The 26,067-nt window shown below is 39.0% G+C and overlaps 1 protein-coding gene across 3 annotated transcripts in view; it reads right to left on the reverse strand.

Annotated features, from left to right (window-relative positions):
* Positions 1–26,067, reverse strand: part of GLRA3 (glycine receptor alpha 3) — a 141,227-nt gene that overhangs the window by 68,602 nt on the left and 46,558 nt on the right. For 2 of the 3 annotated variants that reach the window (XM_020803522.3, XM_073001442.2), the window contains exons 2-3: positions 18,062–18,189; positions 11,788–11,855 (exon numbers count right to left, since the gene is read on the reverse strand). In XM_020803522.3, coding sequence (XP_020659181.1) covers positions 11,788–11,855; positions 18,062–18,189 — 196 coding nt within the window. Of the gene's footprint in view, positions 1–11,787; positions 11,856–18,044; positions 18,190–26,067 lie in introns of those variants that run through there. The other variant, XM_078393878.1, reaches the window with a different exon arrangement.

Raw genomic sequence — 26,067 nt, forward strand, 5'->3', positions numbered from 1 at the left:
TTATCGCATAGCAATCTTTTTCCTACAGCTGATTGGCGGTTCCAAAATGGCCACTGGAAAAAAAAACATGGCTGCCCACTGTGTTTAGGGACAGATTCCTCGCATACCGGGCAGCGAAAATGGCCGCCGTATGGAGGATTTTTGCTTAAAGGTAAGTTTTAAGCCCCTAGGAACACATTGAAGGGGGTTCAATGCATTCCTATGGGCTTTTTAAAATCGCTTAGCGATGTTTTCGGTTAGCAGCGATTTTTGCTGCACCAATTAACATCGCTAAGTGAGGCACCACTGTACAATTATACAGTATATATCCGAAAGCTAAGCAAGAGAAGAATATTTTTTAAAAGTCCTTAAGATAACTTTCTGTCTAAATGCACATTTATAAAATGGATATTAACCTCAACTTCACTCTCTCGCTCTCCTTCTCTCTTATACACACAATTTGCCTTTAATTCCTGTTTTAGAGTTAATGGTTGTTGAAGCCATAAATCTCTCTCCATTAGTATAACTTCTTTTTTCTGCTAACAATTTTCATGTACTCAGCTTTCAGAATCAAAGGTAGCAGAACTGACAATAATGTGAAGCTGCAAATGCCTATTCAAAGCAGCCTGCCACCTTCTTAATCATTCATTATACAATTCATAGCCGCTAAATGCCAGGTTGTGCTGGATTCATTGATATTATCTTCCATTTTCCCCCAGTCTTAAGTTCCTTCTGCCCCATTACCATGCCAGTTTATGATTTTTTTAAAAAAGAAGTCCTAATAAAATTATGCATTTTCACTCACATTTCACCTAATATATTTATTTAGAATGCTATTTTCTTACATATTGGCTGAGATCTCTGGTTGAGCAGTTCAATGTGTGCAGTAGTAATGACATCACCATAAATGGCAAGTTGCTGCTGCTTAAAAATGTCCTCTAGGGATTCTGGGGTGCATGAGACTTCATCAACAGCAATTCGCCCTTAATCAGTGGCTTGTCATCTCCATTACACAGGTGGAGCTGTGAACAAGGATTTCAGCTAATGTATTTCTTTTCTGTACATTACTTTTGCTAATATATGGGTTTTTGTACAGTCTTTCCCATAATATATGTATTTGTTTATTTAAATTTATATCCTGGACAACTGGTGGAAGAGCTGCTACTCTGGGCAGCTAACAATGGAAATACAGATAAGGCGTTATATACTATAAAATAACTTTTTAAAAGACAATAAAATTACAAGAATAATAGTTGGTCAGCAGAGAGAAGTTCATGGATACAAGATAGAAATCAATCAAAACATAAAATTAATTAATTAATTTGGTGCAAAGCTGTTAAAGGCTTGCAAAAACAGCCAGATCTTAAGTTGTCTCCAAAAAGTGAGGAGAGATATACTCATTTATGTGTGCCTTTTTTAAAATCATAGAACTGCATTCCAAATTCAAGGAAGTGTAAATACAGAAGGATAATTGCATTTCCATTTGTATTCCGGTTTGTAAACAGGGATGGCCCTACCATTTAGCAGAGTGAAGTAAATGGTTCCGGGTAACAGATGCTGGCAACAAGGCACTGACAGAAATTTCATTCCCTCAGGTGTAGTACAGAATGCTGTCACATTCACCAGGGTTAAAGAAAGCCCCAACAACCAGCTTAGTTAGCTGGTGCCATTTTGTTCTTTATCTCAGGCATTAAAATAAGTTGAGATTGACCAATGTGGAATGTAATTAACCTCTTTCTCTTCCCTAGTTTAGACATCAGCAGGTGAATTCCCCCCCCCCCAGCTCTGCAAAAAGTTTGGTCTCTTATCTGCAGGTCAAGCAACTATTGAAAAGAAAAGAAACCAGGTCACTTTTCTCTTAAGTGACCCAAAGAGTCACTTTATGTGGAAACCCAAAGAGAACCAACTTTTCTTTGTATAGCCATGGCAGTACAAAGTACAGCACTTTCCCTTTCATAAGTGAAGCTGTGGTTAAGTTTTCACACACGGTACCACAGATACACTTGTCAACTACTTCATTCAGAATAATCTCCCTAATTTTAGGAATTGCAAATAAGAAGTTCCAGTGTAGTTTGCCACTTAGTAGCTTTAAACCTGCACAACAGGGAAGTGTAGCTATTCCTACTTCTACACTACACTAACCCTACTTCTACACCAAGGAAAGGTGAATAAGTGCATTCCAGACAATTCTCACAAACCCTAGCAAACATGGCTGATAGCCACAGTTTGGCTGGAATAGTTAAAAGGCACCCGATTTCCTAGCCCCAATCTGTATAGTAGATGTCCTGTGGAAAGAATAGCATTGTCTTAAAAGGCAAAGCTACATCTCTTGTGGCTTCCTATCTTCCTTAGGATTTGGGAACTTGCAAAGTTTAGTAGCTTCAGTACTGGAACAATGAAGTCTGTCACAGTCAAATAGTTACTGCCACTGCTGTGACTGAAGCCAGCAAAACTCTATTGTGGTCCAGGTAAGTAAAACTGTATCAAAGCATTACGTGGCTATCACCTCTTTTTTGGCCTTACTAGCAACAATCCCATTTCTTTAAGTAGATTTTTTCTCCCCCAGTGGGAAATTATTGAAAGTTTGCCTATTGTATAGCAAGATACCAGAAAATAGCTGGCATGTAACCTTCGATTTCTTAGTCATTCTTTCAGTTGTGAATATGGTGCTTTAAGGTTGGTCCTCTCTGATTATGGTCTTCCTTGAACAAAATTCTTGTGACCTGGGTTGTCTAGGAATAAAACATTGAGACATCCTCACTGAAAGCCCAGATCAACTGCCAGCTTCTGCCTAGAAACTGCATCACTCACTGCCTGAACCTAGTCCAGCTGATATTCCTATCAGCAGCCAACCTAGAAATGCCTGTGAGGAGCAGCTTGGCAGGATGACAGAGCAGGAAATATGGCTTCTTTTTACAGATAATTGGCTCCATTAAAGTGTCTTGCTGTTTGGTCTCTTTCCTAACATAAGTGGCAGAGTGACTGCAGTGCATTTATTGGTCTCTTAGAATCTCCTGGCTTGCCTCAGAAGTGGCATCATCAGGATGTTCCTGCCTCTCAAGCAGCTTAAGAACAGGGAAGCAGAGGGTGTCACCTCTGGTGAGATCATTGGTGCACCATGGCAAAGGGTCATTGATTTTTCTAAAGAAAGAGAGTCTGACAAATAGGAAACTCATACTGTTAAAGAGTTGCTTCCCCTTCTTGTAATCCAGTGTGACCCAGTTATTTTGCTGCTTTTCTTGAACACTGAACTACCTAGGCCACTGGTGGTTTCTCTCTAGGGATATAGGAAGCAATGCTGACAGGCTACAACTCTTTGAGAAAACCCGCTAAGCTAGTTAAGAGAGTGCAGAAGAAAACCAGGAAACTTCCATTTACCCAATGTACACAGCTGGGGAGAAAGACCTGCTGAGGAGACATAGCCGCTGCCTCCTCTGTGAGAGCCCTAGTCCTAGAAGCATGGTTTTTTAATTAGCCAATGAAGCCAGTGTGGCTGTAGATGCTGCTGCCATTCTCATTTCTATTTGTTTCTGAAGATCCACTTCCTTCTTTTGATCTGTTACCAGTCTCTACAAATTGCACAAAATATTCCTGTATGAAACTAGTGTCTTTTCCCTTTGGGGAAACAAAGCATGCACCGACAATGAGCACCAGGTTGGTTACTGTAAAAGATGCAAACCAACCCTTTTGATATTTCTTATCCTTAAAATCTGATGCATGCAGGAACAAATAGTCATTTTGTGAGAGTTCTATTTGTGTGACAATACTGTTTTGTGTAATATTGATTAACTTTGGTCAGCAATTCTCATAAAGTCTAACGAGCATGCTCAATGGTAAGGAACTGTGGGTCCATAACATCTGGAGGACCAAAGGCTTCCTAGCACTCTTTAACAAGAGAGTTAGCCTACCCTTACCTAATTATTATGCAGAACTAGGCTGCAACTCCCATCATGCCGGTGGATTTGCTGGCACGTGCAGCTCAACAACATGTAGAGGGTGGCCATTTGCCACTCTGGCTTAGAAAGTATATTTGATATGTTCGAGTGCAATCCAGTTGTGCAATGAATTTAGGCAGCATTTTTTTCCAGCTTCACTTTCCTTTTATACTTAAATCCTCATCCTATATATAATGATTTCAAAGTCAGACACCTTGCATTCTGTGGCACATTCTTCTGTGTGGACAGGTGTAATAATGTGTTGTTTAATGTAAGAAAATCAAGTACTCACCACAGTTTAGAAAACAACAATATGGGGGTCTATCCAATGAGGAAATTATACATATTAGAGTTCATCTGGAATACGGCCTAAAGGTTTAGGCATGGCAGAAGCAATGAAATCAGTAAGGTTTGTTCCACCATTTCTAGGGAACCATAGAATTGCAACATAAACTAATTTCTTAATAAAATGTTGTGCCACCAAATTCAAAATTTTCTGTGATTCCTATATTTAATCAGTGATTTAACTAAAATCTTCCCAGACCTCAAATATAGGAGGAATATAAAGATTACATGGGTAAAATAGTGTCTGGCATGAATCTGCCAGGTCACCCTATTAGCATTAAAATGTCAACATATAACTAAGATATACAGTGTTCTTCCTTTAATTTAAAAACCTTTTCTTGTACCTCAGAGTGATGTTAGAACTGAGATGCTAATCCAAAATAAAGGTCACGAATAGAACTCTGTGTCTATTTAAGCATGCTCATATTCTCAGAATGACTGCTTTGATTCTGACAGAACCTGACAATCGTTGACCGCAGAGAAGTCCTCCTCCGAGCTGCATTGATGCATAATTTACAAGCAAACTATTACAGAGCACTGACAATCCTCCATATTCCAGGCTACCATGTATTAGTCAGCTTGGAAAAGATATGTGCTGGGAATGATGAAAAAGAACCTAGGAAAATGCAATAGTTTCTCATTGGCTGCTCTCAAGGCTCTAGAGACTGACACCCTGTTGCATGAGCACACTTAACAACAGCTTTGATTTTAGATGAATGAGATTCTTGCTGATAAGGTGAAATAAAGGCATTTTCACATATGTGGGCAGGTTCTGCTAAAGACTGTGGTTCCATGTTGCTTAAACATTTAGTAGAAGGGAAATCACATATATATCCCCTCTGCCTTGCATCTGCTCCAGCAGGGTTACTGCTGAGTTACTTACTAGTTACATGACTAGCTTACAAAACGATTGAAAAGGAGATGCATTTGAAGACAACAGTACTACAACTCAATAAACATTTTATCATAATTTAGCTTAAAACGATTCAAAACAATTGAAAAGCTGTTCAGAAGAAAGCATGTGCAAGAATATATGATTATGATCCCCAAGTATACTCACTGGGTAGAAGAGTTTAGAGCAGAATAGTGTTGGGGAAATCACAAAAAATGAATTTCCCAAATTAGTCAAGTCTTGCTTGGAGAGGCAAAATGTTCTGTTCTTTGAATCACTGTGGTCCTAAGCCCCATATTTCAAAATATTCTGAGGCATAATGGTGAAAAACATGATTGTAGTGATGATGAAATGGATGCAATATCAATATTTCTTGGAGCCTAATAATCAACATGCACCAACCACCTATGCTGAAGAGGCTGAAATTGACCAATTCTATGAAGATTTACAACATCTTCTAGAACTGACACCTAAGAAAGATGTTCTTCTCATTACAGGGGATTGGAATGCTAAAGTAGGGAGTCAAGAGATAAAAGGAACAACAGGTAAATTTGGCCTTGGAGTTCAAAACAAAGCAGGGCAAAGGCTAAAAGAGTTTTGTCAAGAGAACAAGCTGGTCATCACAAATACTGTGTTACAACAACACAAAAGGTGACTCTATTTATTTATTTATTTATTTATTTATTTATTTATTTATTTATTTATTTATTTATTTATTTATTTGATTTTTACCCCGCCCCTCTAGACCATGTCTACTCTACACATGGACATCACCAGATGGGCAAAACTGAAATAAGATTGATTATATTCTCTGCAGCCAAAGATGGAGAAGCTCTATACAGTCAGCCAAAACAAGACCTGGAGCTGATTGTGGCTTTGATCACCAGCTTCTTATAGCAAAACTCAAGCTTAAATGGAAGAAAGTAGGAAAAACCACTGGGCTAGTCACGTATAATCTAAACCAAAACTCTTATGAATACACAGTGGAAGTGAAGAACAGATTTAAGGAACTAGATTTGGTGGAAAGAGTGCCTGAAGAACTTTGGATAGAGGCTTGTAACATTGTACAACAGGCAGCAACAAAAACCATCCCAAAGAAAAGGAAATGAAAGAAAGCAAATTGGCTGTCCAACGAGGCCTTACAAATAGCAGAGAAGAGAAGGGAAACCAAATACAAGAGAGATAGAGAAAGTTACAGAAAATTGAATGCAGACTTCCAAAGAATAACAAGGAGAGACAAGAGGGCCTTCTTAAATGAACAGTGCAAAGAAATAAAGGAAAATAATAGGAAGTGAAAAACCAGAGATCTGTTCAGGAAAATTGGAGATATTAAAGGAACATTTTGTGCATACATGGACATGATAAAGGACAAAAATGGGAGGGACCTAACAGAAGCAGAAGACATCAAGAAGAGGTGACAAGAATACACAGAGGAATTATACCAGAAAGATTTGGATATCCCAGACAACCCAGATAGTGTGGCTGCTGACCTAGAGCCAGACATCCTGTAGAGTGAAGTCAAGTGGGCTTTAGAAAGCTTGTCTAACAACAAGGCCAGTGGAGATGCTGGCATTCCAGTCGAACTATTTAAGGTGCTACATTCAATATGCCAGCAAGTTTGGAAAACTCAACAGTGGCCAGAGGACTGGAAAAGATCAGTTTACATCCCAATCCCTAAGAAGGGCAGTGTCAAAGAATGCTCCAACTACCGTACAATTGCACTCATTTCACACACTAGCAAGGTTATGCTCCAAATCCTCCAAGGTAGGCTTCAGCAGTATGTGGACCGAGAACTCCCAGAAGTACAAGCTGGATTCCAAAGGGGCGGAGGAACCAGAGACCAAGTTGCTAACATGCGCTGAATTATAGAGAAAGCCAGAGAGTTCCAGAAAAACATCTACTTCTGCTTCATTGACTATGCGAAAGCCTTTGACTGTGTGGACCACAGCAAACTATGGCAAGTTCTTAAAGAAATGGGAGTGCTTGACTACCTTATCTACCTCCTGAGAAATCTATATGTGGGACAGTAAGCAACAGTTAAAACTGAATATGGAACTACTGATTAGTTCAAAATTGGGAAAGGAGTACTACAAGTCTGTATATTGTCTCCTTGCTTATTTACCTTCTATGCAGAATACATCATGAGAAAGACTGGACTGGATGAATCCAAAACTGGAATTAAGATTGCTGGAAGAAATATCAACAACCTCTGATATGTAGATGATACCACTCTAATGGCAGAAAGTGAGGAGGAATTAAGGAACCTTGTAATGAGGGTGAAAGAGGAGAGTGCAAAAAACAGTCTGAAGCTCAACATAAAAAAAAACTAAGATCATGGCCACTGGTCCCATCACCTCCTGGCAAATAGAAGGGGAAGATATGGAAGCAGTGACAGATTTTACCTTCTTGGGCTCCATGACCACTGCAGATGGTGACAGCAGCCACAAAATTAAAAGAATCTTGCTTCTTGGGAGGAAAGTGATGAGGAACCTTGACAGATTCTTAAAAAGCAGAGACATTACCTTGCCGACAAGGTTCCACATAGTCAAAGCTATGGTTTTTCCTGTTGTGATGTATGGAAGTGAGGGCCGGACCCTAAAGAAGGCTGACTGCTGAAGAATTGATGCTTTTGAATTGTGGTGCCGGAGGAGACTCTTGAGAGTACCCTGAACTGCAAGGAGAACAAACCTATCCATTCTGTAGGAAATCAACTCTGAGTGCTCACTGGAAGGACAGATCCTGAAGCTGAGGCTCCAATACTTTGGCCATCTGATGAGAAGAGAAGACTCTCTGGAAAAGACCTTGATGTTGGGAAAGTGTGAGGGCAAGAGGAGAAGGGGACGACAGGGAATGAGATAGATGGACAGTGTCATCGAAGCTACTAACAATAATTTGACCCAACTCTAGGAGGCAGTGGAAGACAGGAGGGCCTGGCGTGCTCTGGTCAATATGGTCACGAAGAGTTGGACATGACTTAATGACTAAACAACAAATAATCAACAGGAGAAACAGACAGGTTCCTGTTCATCTTTAACATTGTTAGACAGATAAATGCAGGAAATAATAGAAGGAGAATTGTGAAGGAACAGAAACATGTATAACAAGCACTACAAGAACATACAGAGGACGTCACTTCCTTGTCCCAGGGTGAATGGAAGAAGAAGATCACCTTTGGTGAGGTGAGGCTGGTTGAGCTAATGAATGGTGATCGTGGGAAGTGACAGGCAGAGAATGCAGGGCCAGAGAAAGATCTTTTAAAACCATAAATCTATTCTTCTAAATTAAATTGTGCACTTTCTATACAGTTCTATAATTGTGTAGGGTTGGAAAGACTTGCAGTAAGTCATTATAGATTTGACAGCACATGAATATTATATATTCAGATGATGCCCAATGTCGTGCAATGGATAGAGTGACAGACCAGGAAGCCAGAGCCTGAGTTCGAATCCCTGCTCACTCATGGAAATTCACAGGGTGTGTGGAACTAGTGAAACCTTAAATATCTCACTTCTCTTGAAAGCCCGATTAGAGTCACTATAAGTCATTTCTGATTTGACAGCACATAACAACAGCATACATTCAAATGGTGACTGTTGCATCCCCCCAGTGCCCCTTGTTTGTTTTCCCCAAACACAGGTCCACCCTCAGGATGTGTTGCCTCTTTTTATGCTGCCACCAGTGGATCTAGTCCACAATATACCAATTATATCTCAGACACGATCTGCCAGTATAACATGTTTATTGATCATTTAGTTGGTATGTAAATCACAGTTGTTGAGGATCATTCATTAAATTGGATTTGATTACATATTTACTTCTATGTGTTTTTATTCACAGTAACCTCTTTAACAATATTCTTTAATCATCTATCTATTCTCTATTCCTTTTAACTCTTTCCTATTCTCTATAACACTCCAACTTTCCAATCTCTGTCTTAACTCTCTCAATTCAATGTCATAACTCTCCCACTTCCATTCCCTGTCTCCTTCTCTAGCTGTCCCTCTCACTCCCCAACTGTCACTCTAACTCCGTCCCTATCATAGGCTCCTGCACTTGAGCTCCGTATGATGGACAGGAGTGACGTGGGCATTCCGCCACAGGGACTAATTCAATCTCTGTGCCGTTTCATTTTGTACCATGCAGCAAAGCACTGAATGAAAAGGAAATTAATTTCTGATAGATATAAAAATGGGATGGAAGCCACAGAATTTGGAAAGCTATTTTCCAATGTAATCATTAAGTAGTTTTAAGACACAAAATAATTCTTTACCATTATACTTACACTTTAAAAAATGTAACTTATTATTTGTCCATTTCTCAAAAGTAACTAATATTATTAATTTCTCTGTTAAAACTGAAAAATCTACACATGATGCTTGGAACTGTTGACCTGCAGTAAAGAAAACACTCTCTTCCTGTCTACCCTGTAATTGCCTTAACATCTAAAACCCAGCATGAAACATAGCACAACCCCAAACCCATATCTCCATTACACAGTGAAAAAATTGGAAATATCAAAGTAACTAAAAGTAACTAGTATACCACAAAGTAGGTAAAGCTATCCTACATTGCACTATACCCATAATGTAAAACAGTAATTAATTACAAATAATTAACCAGAGTTCAAGCTAATACTGCAGAGAAAAATGGCAAGATTTTTTCCCCACATTGGTATTAAAAGAAATTACATGATTTGGCCTATGGCTAAAATTATGGAGCAAACAAAAGAAAAAATATATTGATGTAGTGTGCTTGGCAAATTGTGAATTTTGTTGGTATATGTGGACAGAGATTGCGGGGAAGATGACTTCTAAGGAAAAATACTTAGCCCAATATGGAACGTGTTGAATTCGATATCATTCTGACACATCTAAAGGGACAAATGAGCCTGGCAACCAAAGCTGTGGGTCCAGGCATATGTCTTCAGATGTTCAGTGAAGTTTCATTTGCATATATGTGGCAAATGAAAACCTTTGGCTACAATGAGATGACCTAAGAGCAAGAACAACATAAGGGACTTAACAGATAAGAGAAGGATGGACGAGGAGCTATACTGAGTGGAACTACTGAATGAACATCTGATACATAGGAAGAGAAATAGCTATAGACAAAGTTTTGGAAACTCTCAGGCATGGCAAGAATCAAGAAGGATAGCATGACCAACTCTATCAAAATCGGAGAAGGACAGAAAATAAGGGCTTTAAAAATTCCCACTTTGACAATGAGAAAATCATATGTGACCTCGGAAATGAAAATTTTAGTGCAGTACAGATGATGGAAGCCATATCTTTAGGGTATGTATGGTTTGGGGAAAGATCAAGTGGACTTGCAAGTAATGTAGTGGTCAGAGCTAGAGTAGTACCATTGGATCAGTGAGGATTTGGTGAGTCAACCCCTCCATAAGTTCAATAGGTGACTTATTATGCCGAATAGATTGTGCATTATTCATGTTCTTTGCTTTTTAACCTAGAGACGTTAAAAAGGCGGAGCCTGAGAGAAGAAGAAAAAAGAGTAGAGTTCAGTCAGAGTTAGAGAGTGAGAGAGAGAGAGATAGTTGGGAGATCTGAGGCGTGATTAGTCTGAGGAGAGAATAGTAGCCTGTGAGATTTAAATAGAAGGATGATGCTTGATGAACCTGAAGTAAATACTTATGAACTATTAAACAAACATCTGTAATTAATAAACCTGTTTTAAGAAAAAGTGAAAACTGAATGGACCTTCATCTTTCCTAAGTAAAGTACGTTGATTTAGTGATCAACTGGTGACAGTGTGTGAAAAGGTGTTTGGTTTGCCTTCGTGTGATCTGTTTGGAAGAGAAATAGGGGCCACGAGGGGCAAACGTCAGAGTAAATTACTACACTAAAGCAAAGGATTTCAGGTAGAGAATGAGGAGAAGATTATTGAAGGAAGGATGTGCCTAAAACATTCAATTTTGACACTGAAGAAGGAGGCGAGGTCCTAAATGGAAAAATTGGGAGGGGAGAGTGTAAGGTCAGCCTTTTGTACCAAGGGAAGCAAATTGCAGGTCTCCAGATATTGGATTGCAGATTCCTGGTCTATAATGGGATCTACAGACCAACATCTGGTGACCAGCACTATGTCTATGCAGGCCAGGGCTTATATGATTTGCAGTCCAGTTACATCTGGAAAGCCACTTTGTCCATCCCTGACTTAAGAGAAAATGAAAGCTAGAGCGTGGGTACAGAGGACAAAGTAATGTTACCCATACACATAACAGCAGGATGGAAGAAAATGAGCAATTTCCAAGTAAGCAATTTCAGCCAATCTCCTGATTTCATTCAAAGACACTCAACAGTAGAAGACCATTATTATAAACATTCATGAAGTTCCCCTTCCAATTAAATGAATGGAGTCACATCTTTATGTTGCAACTTTGCAAGTACATAGAAGAATATTCATAATGTTTGACCTCAGTGGTTAACAAAAAATGAACATTCCTCATTTTAGAAGGTTCCGGGGTATCACTTAGCTGCAATGTAGTCTGATCCCAATGCAGGTTCATTCAGAAAACAACCCCTCCAAAATCAACAGGTCTTCATATTTCCAAGACAAAGTTCACACTATTGCAACCTAAATAAGATGGATGTAAAATATTTGAAATAAAGAATAGCTCACCATAGTTGTTTCTGCAATGGATCCAAAACTGTTTATAAAGATGTTGCATGTGACATTTACCGGAGGCCCTGGGGGGAAAACATGCAGCAATTAGTGCCTCCACAAAACAAAATTTTCCACAACTGTCAAAGTATAAGATAGGTTAACTAGTGGCAATAAAGAAGTCAGTAATTTTAGGGAATAGTAACAGTTTGAGGAGCTTGCTAGGTTAATGAAGGATCAGTATAGATTCACTTACATTTATTGGCCATTGCACAAGCTGCTTGAAGAGTAGCTAATAAACACCAACAACTATTACAATTTGCAATAGATGGATGAAAGAATGGCACCTATTTGCCTAGGTTTATGCTTTATAAACTACTAATGATCAGGTGCGTGCTTGTCATTTCAGTGGAACAATGTTGATTGCAGCTTTACGGAACAGTAAGATGGAGAAAAGTGACACCTTCAACAGATCTTTTCCTTTAAGTTAAAGCCAATCATATTTGACTGCCCTGACAAGTTAGACAGCATTGTCAAATAGAAGAAAAAGGACACATTCCCTCGGGTGTCTGTCAAAGACAGTCTAGACATGTTTTCTGATTTAACATCAAACATTTGGAGAGGTGAATAAAGAAACAAGAAAAAAGAGAACGAGAGAAAAGAAAAGCCATCTAAAATATATGTGGCAATTGGTTTTATGCGTGTTTGAGTTTGTCCACCATTGTTTCCTGTTCCTTCCTGGTTTCCAATTCAATTGGAAGTCAGGAAGTTTAGGGCAATGACCAAATCCAACAAGACAGGTCCACTAGTGGAACTATAGTTCTACTGATGAACAGGTCATACCATCCATATAAAAGGGTGCTGCATGGAGCCAGCACTAAGGGGGCAGTTCAAAAGACAATAGGGGGGTTGGACTGGCCTTGCAGCTAAACTGTGTGAGGCAGCTGCCCAGGAAAACAGATTTTGGGTGTCTGTAAATGGCATATCTATATATTTATACCATCTACAGTATATCTATATAAATATCTTTAACTTTGTTATTATTGTTTTTACTATAAGGGATGGGGAGGAGGTGATGTGGGATTTTTGTGCCTTATTTTCTGTAGCAATTTTACAGGCTTTGGGGTGTTATGCACCTCAAAAACTCCAGGGCAAGTGGCACCATTTGCTTCCCCCCTTCAAACAGTGGAATGTACTGGGCAGACATTTTCTGTTGCTGACAACACTGATCACATTCTTAGAGAATAGCAAGTATAAAGGCAGTTCAGAGCTTTTTGAACCTCTCAAATATCTCAAATACAGGACCTAGGCAGATATTGTTTATGAATTTGGAAATGGAAATTCTGCTTTCCCACCACAAAAATCTTCAGGTGACTCACAGCTTCATCAAAAACAGGGTTGTCAGGTCATCAGTATCACATTCTCTTCAGATTTCATGGAAAGATGTGAGAGCAAACTGCAGGTCATTGTTATGTCACAGACATAGTGGTTTGGGTCTCTGGCTGCAGAGCCTGAAGTTGGGAGTTTGATTCTCCACTGTGCCTCCTTGACAGGGGCTGGACTTGATGATCCATAGGGTCCCTTTCAGCAATGCAGTTCTAAGATTACGTATATTATATAAGGCCTACATGAGTTCGGGGAAGGCCAATAGCTTTAGAGCCAGCTGATTGTGGAAAAATGAATGAAAGGAGCCAGGTTAAGTGGGCTCAAAACCTAGGAAAAACCTGACAACCATTTAAAATGGCAATCCAGAACTGGAGGAAAAGTGACATTCAGAATCCAGGCAAGCAGCAAAATGTGTCCAGCAACTGTAGTGGTTGTTTGTATCAAACATTTGCAGTTCAGTGAGGTATTTAGAATTTTTTACTGGAGAATGCTAGAAGAGTTCGTAGAAGTGCTGTACAGATTTCTAGAGAAATCTGCTAGACCTCAACAAACTGCAGTTAAAGTGATATCACCCTGCTGTAACTGTTTCATAGTGCACTCAGGCTTAGATAGAATTGCTGGAATTCCTCACTCCTGGATTTACCAAGGGTTCAATCAGCACCCTACATAGCTCTGGAATGTGAATGCTCTATTGTTGGGCTGTCTCAGAAGCAATAAGTGATTGTACTGTTAAGAAAAAAGTTGGATTTTTTTTGGTAGAAACAACAATTACTATTTTCATTTCAAATTAGATTTTTGGGGGCCCATCAGTACTTATTTATCGGAATGGTTTTGTTGTCCATTTATATTACTCATTTAATTACCACACACACACACAAACATTCCCCCTCTCCTGTAGTGAAGCCAAAGGAGTGTACATGTCTCCTGAAGCCTCATCTTCCTAACAACCAGCAAGGCAGGTCAGAGGGCGCAGGATGGGTCCACTGTCACCCACTGAGTGGAATCTGGCATTCTAATCACTACACCACACTGGTTTCACATGGTGATTGATTTGGGTTAAAAAATATTTTAAAAATACAGTTTCCCTATCAAAACCCACTCTTTAGCCATTTAATTATGGCCGCCAAAAAAGAAAGGTCTTTGCCTGCTGCCTGAAGGCCAATAGGGAGGGGGGGCAGCCCGGTCTCCCATGGAAGGGAGTTGCACAGCCTATGTCACCAAAAACGTTCTCTTGTGTCCTGACCAAACATGCCTCTGAGAGCAGTGGGATTAAGAGAAGGGCCTCCTATGAAGATGTTAACAACTGCAGAGGTTCATAGGGGGGTCATAGTCCTTCATATAGGCTGGACTGAAATCATTTAGGTCTTTATAGGTCAGGTTATATGGGCCTGAGAATAGACTGGTAGCCAGTGAGACTACTGTGACAAGAACATTTTTTTTGTAGCCAAAAGTCTAGTAGTCGCATCCTGAACCTACTAAAGTTTCTGAGCAATTTTCAAAGGCAGCTCCACAGAGGGGGAATTACAGTAATCCAAATGGCATATAACTACAGAATGTGTCACCATGACCAGGTCAAACATTTCAAGGATTGAGTGTCACTAACACATTGACTTTAATTATGCAAAGACACTATTGCCTATTGCCAAAATGTAAGCATTCACGCTTAGGGATGAATTTGAGAGCACGCCTAAGTTGTAAGGATCTCTGTTCTCTATTCTTTGATCTGCCTTCTCAGAAGCAGGAGCACTTTTGCCTGGAATAAGTTTCAGTCTGTTCATCCTCATTCAGTGCATTACTGACAGCAAATATTGGTTTAGAACTGAAACTGTTTCCTGGAATTGGAGGGAAAGGAGGGAAAGACTTGGGTGTATCATCAGCATATTGGTAGCACTGAACGTCAAAACTCTGGACAACCTCTTCTGATGGCTTCTTATATGTGTTAAATAGCAAGGAAGACAGAACAGAACTCTAAAGGATCTCTTAAACAAATAGGCATGGTGTCAAGCAAGAGCATTCCAGCATAACAATCTGAACGTGACCCTCCAGGAAGAATCAGAATAATTGCAAGTCCCATCCCACAGAGGCAACTCAGAAGTATACCATGGTCAATTGTATCAAAAGCCATTGAGAGGTCCAGGGGAACCAACAGAGGCACATTCTTGCAGTCTAGTTACTGGTTTAGATTGTGATTAGAAGGATTTTAATTGAAATAACATCAACTGTGAGTCCTGGTGATGGCAATTTTAATTGCATTTTAATAGTATTTTAATCATTTTATCTTTTATTGTATTGAATTTTAATTGTTGTAAGCCGCCCAGAGACCTCTGGGTAGAGTGGGCGGCATATAAATAAATAAATAAATAAATAAATAAATAAATAAATAAATAAATAAATAAATAAATAAATAAAACTGTCTGCATCCCATAGCCAGGGCTGAAGCCATATTGAATTAGATCTTGAGAGTCTGTTTCATCCAGGAACTCCTGGAGCTGAAAGTCTATCACACACTCCAGATCTTTGCACAACAATGCAGTGTTTAAGACTGATCTGTAATTATCCAGTATATCTGGGTTCATGCAGGACTTAACAGTAGGGAAGGAGAGCCTTTTGTTTTTAATCATGAAATTTCTGAGATCATCTGTTGGGGATTGCATGCTAACAATTCCCTTTTCTCTCTTTTTCTGACAACTCTTCCTAATCTCTTCTTCTCTTTCTTCCCACTCAGTGGGCTGTGAAGAGAGCCACAGATCATTCTCACTGGAGGTCTCAGCTGATTGCTTGCAGAGAACACACAAATTTAGGTCAACAGGCATAAGGGTTTTCTTTAAACAAAGTTTGTTTCAAATACAGTTTACTGATTTCTAACTCTCTTGCCCACTCTTTATCAAAGCATTCCAGTTCTTCCAGATGCACACAGCTCCATTCATCCCATAGTGCTTGACATTTCCTTTAGTTTTATGTAGACTTATTTCTCCTGCCCTACTCTCTCAATCAGCAGCAACTTTAAGTTAGTTCTTACATTCCTATTTCTGAAACCTTTGCCTGAATTTTATGAGTACTTCCTCTTTATTTCTATTTCCCTTTCTTTTTTTTTCTACAGAAGGTTCTCTGCTATCACCTCCATCTTTGTTTCTTTTTCTAGAAATTCCAGCCACATTGTTCTTACAACAAAAACTTAACTGTTACCTAACGGCAATCAATTTGTCTTGTTCAAAAATAGACTCTTCACCTTTTCTGGACCATTTGGAGCTCTTCTGTTAGAAAAAGATGCCAACCACATATTTACAATGTTCTCAAGTGCTAGTCTGCTCTTCCATCAGAGTTCTATATCGATTGTGAAGGCTATTCTCTCTTGCATGTATTTTAATAGCCTACTCTTGGTTTCAAGGGTAAAATACAACACAGACAATCTTGAGCTCTGTAGTTAAAGCTACAATACGTTTTCAAATATTATCATGCTACCATTGTTTCCATTTCTCTCACTTAACCAGCAACATGGCTCATTTTCTACATATTGACTATAAATGTGGAATCTGCTGGTGATTTATGTTTGACCTCTTTTATCTTCTTTTTACAAGAGAAGAACAATATGTTTCTGAACACCGAATCTTAATATCAAACCCGGTATCACATCGTTCCTCCTTTTGCAGAGAAGTTCCACAAAGTGGTGAAAGATAACTGTCTGTTGCAGCACACAGTCTTTCTCTCCTAAATATCTTGCTTTTAGCATGCCTTTTTTAAAAAATTGGTCATTGGAAGGTAAGCTTAGATGTAACTTGTAGCTCTGACTGCTACGGTACATCTCTCTGAGGAAATACTGTTCTGAAAGAGAAAACAGGTTAATCATAGGGAATATGCATTCCCTTAACATCTGATTTGACTCATAGACTAGAATATTGGAGTTGCTGGTTTTATATTCTGTTTCACTGTTAACCACTGGCTAGCCTTGAGCAAGTGAATATCTCAACTTCAGATCCACATCTGTAAAATGGGAATAATTACATATTGCCCAGAGTGGTTATGAACATATACTAATACATTTTGAGAGCAGCATTAATATATGTTCACATCCAATTCTAGGAAAATGAAGTTGAACCTAAGGTCATTCTGGGATAATAATGAGAATTAGCATGTGAGGTGGAAAAAGAACCTCGTTAAAGAACAACAACCATGAAGGACCATCAGATTATATCTGAAAGAATAAAGTAATGGAATCACTAGAAGATGACAAGGACATTTTGCCACCATTTTGCTACAGGCTAAAAAACAAAGGCCTTTTTAGCTTGTTTATAATGAGCTGGTCTGTCATAAGGAATAAGCAGTTCTATCATGGTAATGCTTTATTGCATGAAAGCCAACAGTAAGAAAACAATGAACTTGACAATAAATAATTGAAAAAGTATGGGAAAATAATATGACTGTCTGGAACTGCTTGAACCATTCTATGAAATCCTGCATGTTCTGTCTCAGTGGTGTTGTGTTTTTCTGTTCATATGGGGCAAAGCTTCTTCAATACAATGCAAAGTTGCTGGAATTGATTGTCCCACCCTTAGCTCATAGGCTAGATATGGCAGGCAGAGGGGGAGCTGTTTCATACAGGCAGGGTGAAATACTTGTGACTTACAGTGTGGCTTTCCAATGGTTATTCTAGAAACATTGTTGTTGGGTCAGGTAGATTATTATGTCATCAACATTTCTACTAATTATAAGAATCCTCTACTCTAATTGCTCTTTGGTTCTGGAAATTCTCCAGAAATTTCAAAAACGTTTACCATGACATATGAAAGATCAAACATATATTCTAAATTATTGGCTGAATATATTCCATTGCTGGCAAAACAATTTCCCCCAAAGCATCTGTGCAAATAAAAACATAATTGGGTGGATACCTGGGAGATGAAATTACCTTTGAAGTTTGGCCTGATTCTTGCATCGTAGCCAGACATCCGACCCATTAATTTATCCAGGAAATCGGACGGAGACATTGGCATGCTACGAGATCTTGCACTGTCTGTTTCTTTTGTGGCCACCAAACTAAAAATCAAGGAAAATCCATATCAATCAGATACAATCTCATGACAGTTTAAGCACCAAACATTACTTAAGATTCAGATATGAAGTCTTAATAAAATTGAGCTTGTTGGGGAAAAATTATGGTATCAGTTGGGTCTCATGATTACATCACAAGGAACCATAAAAATAAAAGAGTTGGGTACTAAGTATTACATTAGTTTCAAAGAGAAAAAGAAACACATTTACTTATACATTTTCTTTTTCAATTAAAAATATAGCAGCAAAAAGGCTGAGGTTATTAATATTACACAATACAGCACATAATGCATAGAATAATGGTGTATTAACTGACCTCATAGGGCTTTTGAAACATTATTGTTGTTTTGTCCCATCAAATCAGCTGTAACTCATGTTATGTATGAGTGATCTCCAAAATGTCCTGTCCTCAACTATCCTGCTCAATTCTTGTAAACTCAAGCCCATGGCTTCCTTTAGAGAGTCAAAACATCTCATATCCAGTCTTCCTCTTTTCCTGCTGCCTTCCACCTTTCCCAGCATTATTGTCTTTTCCAGAGAATCTTTCCTTCTCATGATGTCCCCAAAGTTGGACAGTCTCAGCTTCAATGTTTTTGATTCCAGAGATACACAGAATCACACATTGTACTATTTACATATTAAGTGTGGCATAAATATAACATAGGAATTTAACAGTATAATAATCACAGGTTGTGAATTACTTTTCAGTAATTCTCTCAGACCTTGCAATCATATCCTAGGATGCTTGAGTACTCTACATTTTACTTCTGCATGAGTACAAGATGAAAGTAATACATTCATTGATTCTAAGATGAACTTTTATGACCTATAGCCAAATCTTTAAAAAGATTTAAATCACAAGAAAAATATGTGATATGACAAATCCCATTTCAAGAAACAATGACTGAAACCACAGTATCTTCAAAATACAATGCAAAAAATTAAAACCCTTCCATTAATATAAATTTTAAAATTGCCAAATTGTTGCATCAACACAGAAATTTAAAGCTATCTCTTATAGCATATTCAGCACCCAGTGCTAAAGCAGCTGCTGGGTAAGTCACATAAAAGTCAGTATCTTACAAAAATGGCATAAGGTTTCCTGGTAGACTTGAAATGTAATCACACTAAGATAGTATCTGGGAATATAAAACAAGGTTTTGATTCCATAGCTCAACATAAGATGTTGTGTGGAAGCCTTTTTATTCAAACAATTCTATGAAAACATCATTCCAGAGGGATCTAAAGATATTGTGCATCAGTCAAAGCTGATGGCCTTGTCTGAAAATGAACAGCCACAACAGCTTGCCTGAGCTTGAAAAAAGGAAGCTGAATCATACCAGGGAACAGATGATAATTATTTTCACACATTCCAAACCATGTTTATATGTCCCTTGAAAATTTTGAATGTAAGGTTCATGTATTGGACAGAAGATTGGAAAAATGACTTATCCAGTCCAAAAAGGAAATTTCTGAATCATGCAACAACATAGTTACATGAAGCATATTAAGTGCTATTTTTAAGGGAATGTTTAAAAGGCTTTTCAAAATAATATACAGTCATGTGAACAAGAAAGTACACCCTTTTTGAATTCTATGGTTTTTCTGTATCAGGACATAATAAAAACCACCTGGTCCTTAGCAGGTCTAAAAATTAGGTAAATACAACCTCAGATGAACAACAACACATGGCATATTACACTGTGTCATGATATATTTAATAAATAAATAAAGCCAAAATGGAGAAGCTCTGTGTGAAAAACTAAGTACACCTTATGATACAACAGGTTGTAGAACCAACTTTAGCAGCAATAACTTTAAGCAATTGTTTTCTGTATGACTATCAGTCTCTCACATTGTTCTGGAGGAATTCTGGCCCCATCTTCTTTACAACATTGCTCCAGTTCATTGGGTTTTGCAGGCATTTGTTTATGGATAGCTCTCTTAAGGTTCCACTTCATCATTTCAATCAGGTTGAGGTCTGGACTTTGACTGAGCCATTGCAACTCCTTTATTCTTTTGTGCCTCAGCCATTCTATTGTAGATTTGCTGATGTGTTTGGGATCATTGTCCTGTTGCATGACCCAGTTTCAGCCAAGCTTTAGCTGTTGGACAGATGGCCTCACATCTAGAATACTTTAGGTGTACTTTTTCACATGACTGTAGCATCCTTTAATTTTTCTAAGTTGATCAGCCCCCAATAAGTTTCCTTGTCAGTCTTCTTCTTTAACTTGCATTTCTCAACCATTACCCATAATATAACATTCCTTTTCACACAAATGATGGAGTAGGTAATTGTATATTATTAAGAGAGAGAGAATTTTTTTTGCAAAAAGTTATTTATTTATTTATTTATTGTATTTATACCCCACCTATCTAGTCATTTCGACCACTCTAGGCAGCTTACAACATAAGGATAACAAGTTCTAAAAAATTTATAACAATTAATTAATTAAATGATTCTATATATTATATATATTCTATATATTATTGTTGAACTGATTCCCCAAAAGCAAAGAAATCCAGACAACAAATAAATTCCCCTTTCAAAGCATGTATATTAACTTCATTTTATATGTTAACCATAACCACTGATCTGAGAAAGCCAGTAGAATGCGAGTACAAGGGTGGTAGTGGATCTCTAGGAGATCCACGTTCAAATCCCTTCTTAACCAGAAAAGTTACTTGGTTTCAGGAGTCAAATACCTCTCAACAAACAGACCTTAGAGGGTTCTTTTCAGGATTAAATGGGACGAGTTGGCCATTTAAAACAGCTGTGTACATTGTTGATGCAGTTACATGAATAAATAATGACGGGGGCTTCTGGTGATATTCACATGAGATGGCTGTCCTTTTTTTGCCAATGGTTTGCAATGGCAGACCCTCTACCCACCACTCAGCCATCTATGAGAATCCCACAGGAATCCCACAAGTGACACACTACTCACAAATGGATTGCTGGGAGAAATTCAGAGCAAGTGAAGAGAAACAGTAAAAACTGGGTGTAGCAAAGGAGAGGGGACAAAGTGTCATTTCCTTCAGATACTTTTAAAATTACAACTAGAAAATATCCAAGCTTAAAGGTCTTCAGGTTTTTTTTTTCATTACCATATTATATGAAAGCCAATCCAGCATGACACCTCTCATATTTTGATTCCATGTGCATTTGCCACAAATGTTGCTATTTTATTTCATTGCTATGGACTATATTATACAGTGGTGCCCCGCTTAACGATTACCGCGTTTAGCAATGAAATTGCTTCACGATGTGTTTTTTGATGATTGAATGGGTTTTTTTCGTTTCACGATGATCGGTTCCCTGCTTGGGAACTGATTTTTCACTTTACAATGATCAGAAAACAACTGATCGTCGGGTTTCAAAATGGCTACCTGCTGTTCAAAATGGCTCCCCACTGTGCTTAAGATGGATTCCTCACAATACAGGCACCAGAAAATGGCTGCCCTATGGAGGATCTTTGCTGGACGCTGAGGTATTTCGCCCACTGGAACGCGATTGAGCAGTTTTCAATGTGTTTCAAAGGGCTTTTTACTTTTGCTTGACGACGATTTCATTCTACAGTGATTTTGCTGGAACGGATTAATGTTGTCAAGTGAGGCACCACTGTAGTTGCTTTTGTTACATCATCAAGCCATTTCTGACAGAACAGGCCTTGTAAGATTTTCAAGATCCATGAGATGATCAAGGAGCAGTTTTTCCACGCTACTCTATTCCCTCCACTGAATTCCCATGAATAAGTAGGATTTTGAACTTAGGCCTTCTGAGCTCTACTCTGACATTACATTTACCAGACCTGCACTGGCTCCCATAATGTAGTAGATAATGAGAGGCATAGCAGAGCTTGGGAAAATGACTTGCTGGCCTAAACCAATCACAATCCCAGAATAAAAACTGACCATATTGCCATAGGGATTCTGGGAATTGTCGTCCATGAAAGCAGTTTTGCCAAATTTTTCTTCTTCCTAATAAATGCAAATTTATGGACATTTATGGAGATCCATTTTACTTATGAGGGCATGTACCTGAACAAGCAAATTAAAGAGCCATATATAAAAGGAAACACATAGATATTAATTTCTTTGAAAAAGACATTAGGAATGTTCAGGGGAAAATTTTTAGGGTTTTGTTTTGTTTTGTTTGGGGAGACTCATCTTTTGGTTTCGGGTTCTTTCAGGTACAAGCCCTTTCAATCAGACCTAAAGTACGTGAATCTTTTCAGGTTCCTGAATTTCAGATTTCTCATTCTGGTTTCTGGTGCTAGATCCAACTAAGAACTATAGACTCCTCAAAACTAGTCTCAAAAAAAAGCAGGGAGAAGGCAATAGGTAATTGTCTACTCCAAAAGTGGGCAACAACAACAGTACACAAGAAAGAAAAAGCAGTCACTCACAGATCTATGTAGGCACTAATAGTACTTTGAAGTTCACATATATCATCATGTTACCATCTTCATTAATTTGTCAGCAATAAAAAAAGAGAAAGAGGAATAATCATCATGATTCATAAACAAAATGAAATATACACACACTCACTAAGGGCAATACCATCAAACCCTCCCAATACCAAACCTAAAAATATGGAGAACTGGGAGACAGCACTCCCTTCTACCAATCTGACAATATCAGACCTGCATCGCAGGCACTAGTCAGCCAGGTGAAGGAAGGACACCCAGGCCCTCTAGGCAATTATAAAGGAAATTGGGGGAGGTGGGGGAAGCATTAATAAAAGGCTAAAAAAGCAGAGCAATGTGAAGAAAACCTGTAATGTTCATCAACCTTTCTGTAAGAATCCCAAATCTTTCAAATTTCAGAGGCTATCTATCATAAAGCCTTGAAAGAAATTTGAAATTTGAATGAAAAGGCATTTTTCACATTTTCCTCCAATTCCAGTTAACCTGAAAGTTCCTTCCCTAAAGGATGCAATGATTTCTTTATCATTGTTTGGAACCACCTTCTAGAAATGTAAGATTAAAAAGAAGCAGAAGCTCATAAGCTTAACAACAACAAGCAGAAGCTTTTATTTATTACTCCTCCTCTTCCTCTAGTCTTGAACCCCCTCCTTAGAGAAACACCTAGCTAACTTCTCAACTAAATTCCCAGAAGCCTGTGCAAACTTGTCTGGACTCTGAGCAAGGTACATACTGTCCCTCTTTTGCAGTGAAACTCACTGTCCTGTCAGTGTTCATTCCTATGGTGTTGTGGATTTCCATGCACTCTTTGCAGACAGCTCTAAAAACAGATTCTAGCCAGCTGCAAAATAGCTAGGACCAGGTTTTCTAATAGCTGCAACATTTACCTATGAGTGGGGAGAGGATGAATCTGTTTATATATAAGATCAAGCCATGGATGACTCACTAGCTAATCACACTGAAAGGCTCATTTTTCACAAAACAATTCATCAAAGAAAAAGGTGAATGCATTAATTGTATTACATCTTCAATTCTGTAAGAGAGCAAGAATTACCACTTTTATATGTGTGTAATGTGCAATGAGGGTGAAAGAGGAGGGCGCAAAAATGGTCTGAAGCTCAACATCAAAAAAAACTAAGATCATGGCCACTGGTCCCATCACCTCCTGGCAAATAGAAGGGGAAGATATGAAGGCAGTGACAGATTTTAGCTTCTTGGGCTCCATGATCACTGCAGATGGTGACAGCATCCATGAAATTAAAAGACGCCTGCTTCTTGGGAGGAAAGTGATGACAAACCTAGACAACATCTCAAAAAGCAGAGACATCACCTTGCCTACAAAAGTCCGCATAGTCAAAGCTATGGTTTTTCCAGTAGCGATATACGGAAGTGAGAGCTGGACCATAAAAAAACTAACCACCAAAGAATTTATGCTTCTGAACTGTGGTGCTGGAGGGGACTCTTGAGAGTCCCCTGGCTTGCAAGAAGATCAAACCTATCTGTTCTGAAGGAAACCAACCCTGAGTGCTCACTGGAAGGGCAGATCCTGAATACTTTGACCATCTCATGAGAAGAGAAATCTCCCCGGAAAAGACCCTGATGTTGGAAAAGCATGAGGGCAAGAGGAGAAGGGGACGACAGACGACGAGATGGTTGGACAGTGTCATCGAAGCTACCAACATGAATTTGACCAATCTCCGGGAGGCAGTGGAAGACAGGAGGGCCTGGCTTGCTCTGTTCCATGGGGTCACAAAGATTTGGACAACATATTATTCAACAAGATATTATTCAAATAGACAATTAAAGATGAAGCAGACCTTTGTGAAGTTCTTAATTTTATACCAATTTAAATGAATCCATAGAAAACTAAAGAAATCATACTAAAGAAGAGAGAGTGGAAACAGAAAATCCAGACTAGTGTAGAACTTGTGGTTTTGGTTAACATTAATATGTCTGAAGGAGTGGATGTATCCATGAAAACTCACATTCAAATATAATAGTTATCCTTTAAGGTGCTGCAGCAATTTTTAATTTTTATCTGGATTCCCTGACCAGCATATCTCAGATAATAAGGCTGTAGAGATATGAAAAGGGACTTTCAGTTTCTCCACATGAGCAGTGAAAACTAGAGGATTATTTGACTTATTCTTCTAGCTCAGAATAACTGATGGGCACAAAATGACAAAATGGCAGGTTGTGATGGTTTGTGGTTCATCAATTTCCACAAACAATGGACCATATCATTTAAAACCAACCAACCAATTTGTGGTCCGTTCAGTTCAGACCCATCTCTAAAAGAAGGGTAGCCTTATGTGTAGCTCAGTGTAATCTTTGAGGGTTCCCTATATGTATAGTTCAATGGGCAGGAAAACGACACTTGACACAATACTCTAAGTATCCCAGGAAGCACTGGGGCAGGAAGTTGGCCCCAGACAGCCTACTGTCCTTCTCAGCTGGACAGGAGCTGCAGAGAGGAAAAAGAGGCCTGGAGCAAGTACAGTAGGTGCAGGGGCCCATGAAAGGGGAACTTTTTTTGGGGGGGGGGGGGAGAGAGAACAAAATCAGACACCAATGATGAAAAAAGTTTGGTTTTTCATTATGCTTCATGAAAGCGTAGCTCTCTGAACCACCTATGAAATGAACCACAAACCACCCCAGTTCACTTTTTGGGGGGTTCTTGGTTTGTTTTGTGCCCATCTCTACTCACAACTGTAGAAACATTAAGAGATCAGAATTAAAACATACATTAGTCACAGGGCTACATGTACACCTTAGTTGTGAAATCTGCACAACCCTCCTAACTTTAATTTTATTTCTTTTGTGCTTCTGTAGAGCACATATGGGACTCGCAGTGTTACTGGATTCCAACTCCCACTAGTCCCAGCCAACATATCCCATGGTCAGGAATGATGGAACACATAATCCAGCAGCAGGATGAGAGAGACATCTTGTAGGACCTTTCTAAAATTGCCCAGCTGCAACCGTATCTTGATGGGGGGGCCCTCACTACTCTAGTCCATGCGCTCGTAATCTCGAGATTAGACCATTGTAATGCACTCTACGTGGGGCTGCCTTTGAGGCTGATGCGGAAACTTCAGGTGGTCCAGAATGCGGCAGCCAGGCTTCTTAGTGGGGTGAGAAAATGCCAGCACATCTCCCCCACTCTGGCTGCCTTGCACTGGTTGTCCATCCATTTCTGCATTGACTTAAAAGTGTTAACAAAGCCCTAAACAGTTCGGGACCTCAATATTTGGCAGATCATCTTCTCCCACCCAGATCTACCTGAATCACCCGACATAGCCAGCAGGGACAGCTGAGGGGCCTGACACTGAGGGAGGCCCGGAAGGAAAGAACAAAAAACTGGGCCTTCTTGGTGGTTGCCCCTTGGCTGTGGAACACTCTCCCTACCAAAATTCGGCTGGCACCCTCGCTGGGC

Source organism: Pogona vitticeps, chromosome 5 (genome assembly GCF_051106095.1).
Source record: "Pogona vitticeps strain Pit_001003342236 chromosome 5, PviZW2.1, whole genome shotgun sequence".
Classification (NCBI taxonomy): domain Eukaryota; kingdom Metazoa; phylum Chordata; class Lepidosauria; order Squamata; family Agamidae; genus Pogona; species Pogona vitticeps.